The following is a 4,081-nucleotide window of genomic DNA, read 5'->3' as shown; positions in this document are numbered from 1 at the left end:
GGGGGGGTGGCAGCAAGGAGGGGGACCCCATGATTGGGGAAACCCCATGATTAGGACGGGACCCCATAATTGAAGGGGGACCCCATGATTAGGGAAGTACCCCATAATTGGGGGTGATCCCATGATTAGGGAAGGACCCCATAATTGGGGGGGATCCCATAAGTGGGGGGGGGACCCCCGCATGCAGGGCATGGCGGTGTCACGGCCGCAGCGCTGCGGGAGGGCGCAGCCGGGGCTCGGGGCCGCTGAAAGTCCATCCGCACCGTTAAACATAAACCCAGCGGTGCCTCTCGCCCAGCCCGGCGCTCCGTGGCGCGGTGGCACCTTCCCCAGCCGCCTGTCCCCCTCCCCAGCTCCGTGCCGAAATGGCCACCGTCCCCCTCGGCTTCGACATCGACGCCCCGCGCTGGGACCAGAGCACGTTCACCGGGCGCCTCCGGCACTTCTTCAACATCACCGACCCGCGCACGGCCCTGGTGCCCGAGCAGGAGCTGGACCGGGCGCGGGAGGTGGTGGCAGCCTGCAGGTGAGGGCACCGCGGCGCTGGGGACACCCCGTCCTTTGCCAGGCCCCAAAACCCCATGGGGACATTGGGGACGTCCCATCGGAGACGCTCAGGTTTTGGGGAGCCTCGAGGGGGGACGGGTTCTTGCCTGGGGTCCCCGGCTGAGCTCCCCGCGGCTCCGGGTTTGGCAGGGCCGGGCTGGTGCCGCCAGGCAGCAGCCGGGAGCAGCTGCTGTACGCCAAGAAGCTGTACGACTCGGCCTTCCACCCCGACAGCGGCGAGAAGATGAACCTCATCGGCAGGATGTCCTTCCAGGTGCCGGGGGGCATGGCCCTCACCGGCTGCATGCTCCAGTTCTACCGGTGAGACCCTGCCCCGGCTGGGGACGCGGCCCTGGCAGCCCCCCGAGGGACCCTCCTGCCCTTGGTCGGGCTGCGGTGCCTCAGTTCCTCCCGGCCCTTTCCCCCCGCAGGACGGTGCCGGCCGTGGTGTTCTGGCAGTGGGTGAACCAGTCCTTCAATGCCATCGTCAACTACACCAACCGCAACGCCGCCTCCCCCATCTCGCTGGCGTAAGCGTGCCCCTGTACCCATGGGATGCCCCAAAAAAAGACCCTTGGGCACTGAAGGAGCAGGATCAAGGTGTCAAAGGTGGTGGCTTTATTTTTATTTTTATTATATTTTTTTTTCTCTCCCTTCTTTGCAAATCTCCATCCAGGCAAATCGGAGTGGCTTACGTCACGGCCACTGGTACGGCCCTGGCCACCGCGGTGGGGCTCAACCTCTACACCAAGGTACGTGGGGACGGGGAAGGGGCCCTCCTCCAAGGCCCCTTCCCAGCGAGACCCCCGTCCCAGTGCTCTCTCCAGCACCCGGCCTCATCCTGTCCCCGGTGCTGACGCCGTCCCCTCTCCCACAGCGAGCCCCCCCTTTGCTCGCCCGCTGGGTCCCGTTCGCAGCCGTGGCCGCCGCCAACTGCGTGAACATCCCGATGATGAGGCAGCAGTAAGTGCACCCATCCCCAGTGGGTCACCCTGACACCGCTCCCCGTCCCCGTGTTCAGCACCCCCAGGTCTCTGCTGAGCACGCCGGGGGGGGTGGCCCAGCCGTGGCCGAAGCAGGAGGACGGTCTGGGGGTGAGGGTGGCCATCTGGGGGTCTGCGGGGAGAGATGTCTCGGACCCAAAGCCCTTCTGCAGGTGGCCGTGGGTCTGTGATGTCCACCAGTCCTGTGGGATTTTGGGGGGTGCTCCCTGGGGCGCGGGGTCCCGGTGACAGCCAGCCCCTGCGCGGCCGTGCCCTGAAGGTGGCAGCATCGGCTGGGCCGGGGACAGAGCAGAGCCCAGGGGTGGCAGAGCCCCAGGGCCACCGCGCTCGCTGTCCCCTCAGGGAGATCATTAACGGGGTCACGGTGACAGACGAGGACAACAACGAGCTGGGACGGTCCAGGGTGAGCGCCGGGGGCTGTGGGGGGTGGATGGGGCAGGTCTGGGGGTGCAGGCACGGCGGTGGGGCTGAGCTGGCTGCTGTCACTCGCAGAGGGCGGCGGTGAAGGGCATCGCGCAGGTCGTGGTCTCCAGGATCACCATGGCAGCTCCGGGCATGAGTGAGTGCGGGATGGGGCTCTGGGCTGGGGGCCAGATCCATGCTGTGACCCCAAACCCAGCTGTCCCCAGCATGGCCAGTGCTACTGGGGCTCTGCGGGCTGGCTGGGGTCCCTCACCTCTTCCCCTCACCTCTTCTCTCGGCACCTAGTTATTCTGCCCATCATCATGGAGCGGCTGGAGAAGTTCCCCTTCATGCAGGTGAGCCCGTGCTGCTCCTGGGTGGGGGCCACGGGGACCGGCTGGGGCCTGACCCCGCTCTTCCCTTGCAGCGCATCCGGGTTCTCCACGCGCCGCTGCAGGTGCTGCTGTGCGGGGGGTTGTAAGTATCTCAGAAACCCGCTGTTGCCCGGTGTGTGGCACCGAGAGATGCCCGAAGTCACCCTGGAAAAAGAGTTAACCCAGCCAGGGGGTGGCAAAGCTGCTTTCCTTCCAACCTGGGCTTTCTCCAGTTTTTGGGAGTAACGGGGTGTGAGCAGCACCTCCTGGGCTGAGACCCCATCTGGGGGGCTGCAGCCCCCTGCGCTGACACCCTCTTCTCTCCCCGCAGCCTCCTGTTCATGGTGCCGGCCGCCTGCGCCCTGTTCCCGCAGAGATGGTACCTGTCCCTCCGCTTCCCCTCCTGCATGCCAGCTCGGGAGCCTTCCTCCTCCCCTTGCTCTCCTCTCCCTGTCCCAAGAGGGCCGCGATGGGCACCCCGGCAGGGTGTCCTGGCTGGGGGCAGGATGGGGGGGTCTCACCCTCTGTCCCCTTCCCTCACAGCTCCCTCGCGCTGGCTAGCCTCGAGCCGGAGCTGCGGGACAGCATTGTGGCCAAGCACGGGGACAAAGTGCCATACATCTACTTTAACAAGGGACTGTGAACGGAGGCTACTTCGGGAGCCATCATGCCCCTCTGGACCCCTGCTGCCACCAGCCCCACATCCCCTGAGCGGGGCTCGGAGGCATGGTCCGACCCTGTCAGCCCAGCCTGAGGGATGGAGCTGGGGTCGGCTGGTCCAGAGCCTCCCCCCATCTGCTGCCAGCTGTGTCCCCATCGGGGGCATCCCTTCTCCCCCCCCAAACCACGTTGCTGCCTTAAACCACTGCAGGGGCCTCTTCCCAAGAGCTGGATCCCCCCTCGGCAGGCTGGAAGGGACCTGTCCCCTCTGCACGGGGAGCGGACCAAGTCCCGGGACCAGTACTTGGACCATGCCTTCCTCACTCTCAGGTTCAGATTTTATTTACTTTGTGATTGTCACAATCCCAAAGAGAAATAGCTAATTCTTTTTAAGCTCTAATTTTTTGAAATTACTCATTCCTCTGAGCACAAAAGCCAGCTGTTGTCCTGTGTCTCACTGTCCCTACGGTGGGACCAAGGACCTGGGGGACACTCGATTCTGGTCCCCCTTGCACAGGGGGAAGGAGACACAGGGCTCACAAAGCCATCAGGGTGTGAGCTCAGGCTCTGAACCGGCAATGCTGCAACTGACAGAGAGGGTTGGCAAATAAAACATGGTGATTTTTAAAACAGCTGCGGGTTGTGATTTCAGGTGGTCTTTGGGCGCATGGTTCCCTCAGTGGGGCTGGTACATGGGTCACGCCTGCCTCAGAGCGCTAAGGTGGGGGCTCAGCGTCTGGCCAGGGACTGGGCTGAGCTGGGCCCTGCTCTTGGCGAGCAGTGTCTGGGCTCTGCTTGCTGATGAGCATCCCTCGGTGGGACCAGCATGTTTACAACCAGCCTTATGTCTGTGGCTGCTCAGAGAGCCCCAAGGCCCAGTGGATGATCTGCCCTCGTCCCTCCAGCTGAGTACATGTGCCAGATGCCCCCAGGATCTGGCATTAGCCATTTTGCTCCTGCAGAGAGAGCAGTGGAACCCAAAACAGGCTTCTTGAAGGGCCAAGCTGTATCCAGAGCAGGTTTTTATTCTGCTCAGTCTGCAGTGGAGGATAACATCTAAACACATGTAGCTACGTCTAAGTGGCTGCACAAAAG

General features: G+C 63.8%; 1 protein-coding gene across 1 annotated transcript; it reads left to right on the top strand.

Annotated features, from left to right (window-relative positions):
• The first annotated feature begins 291 nt into the window (after nucleotides 1-291).
• Nucleotides 292-3,618, top strand: LOC118157549 (sideroflexin-2-like). The gene is made up of 11 exons (XM_035311940.1): nucleotides 292-526; nucleotides 697-867; nucleotides 978-1,076; nucleotides 1,223-1,298; nucleotides 1,424-1,509; nucleotides 1,893-1,953; nucleotides 2,043-2,109; nucleotides 2,259-2,308; nucleotides 2,380-2,429; nucleotides 2,658-2,705; nucleotides 2,870-3,618. The coding sequence occupies exons 1-11, from the start codon at nucleotides 366-368 to the stop codon at nucleotides 2,967-2,969; spliced, it is 969 nt and encodes a 322-aa protein (XP_035167831.1). The 5' UTR covers nucleotides 292-365; the 3' UTR covers nucleotides 2,970-3,618.
• Nucleotides 3,619-4,081: the final 463 nt, after the last annotated feature.

The sequence above is a fragment of the Oxyura jamaicensis genome (genome assembly GCF_011077185.1).
Source record: "Oxyura jamaicensis isolate SHBP4307 breed ruddy duck chromosome 6 unlocalized genomic scaffold, BPBGC_Ojam_1.0 oxy6_random_OJ106651, whole genome shotgun sequence".
In the NCBI taxonomy this organism is placed as follows: Eukaryota; Metazoa; Chordata; class Aves; order Anseriformes; family Anatidae; genus Oxyura; species Oxyura jamaicensis.
The sequence above is the reverse complement of the archived record's forward strand: the minus strand, read 5'-3'. Positions and strand labels throughout refer to the sequence as shown.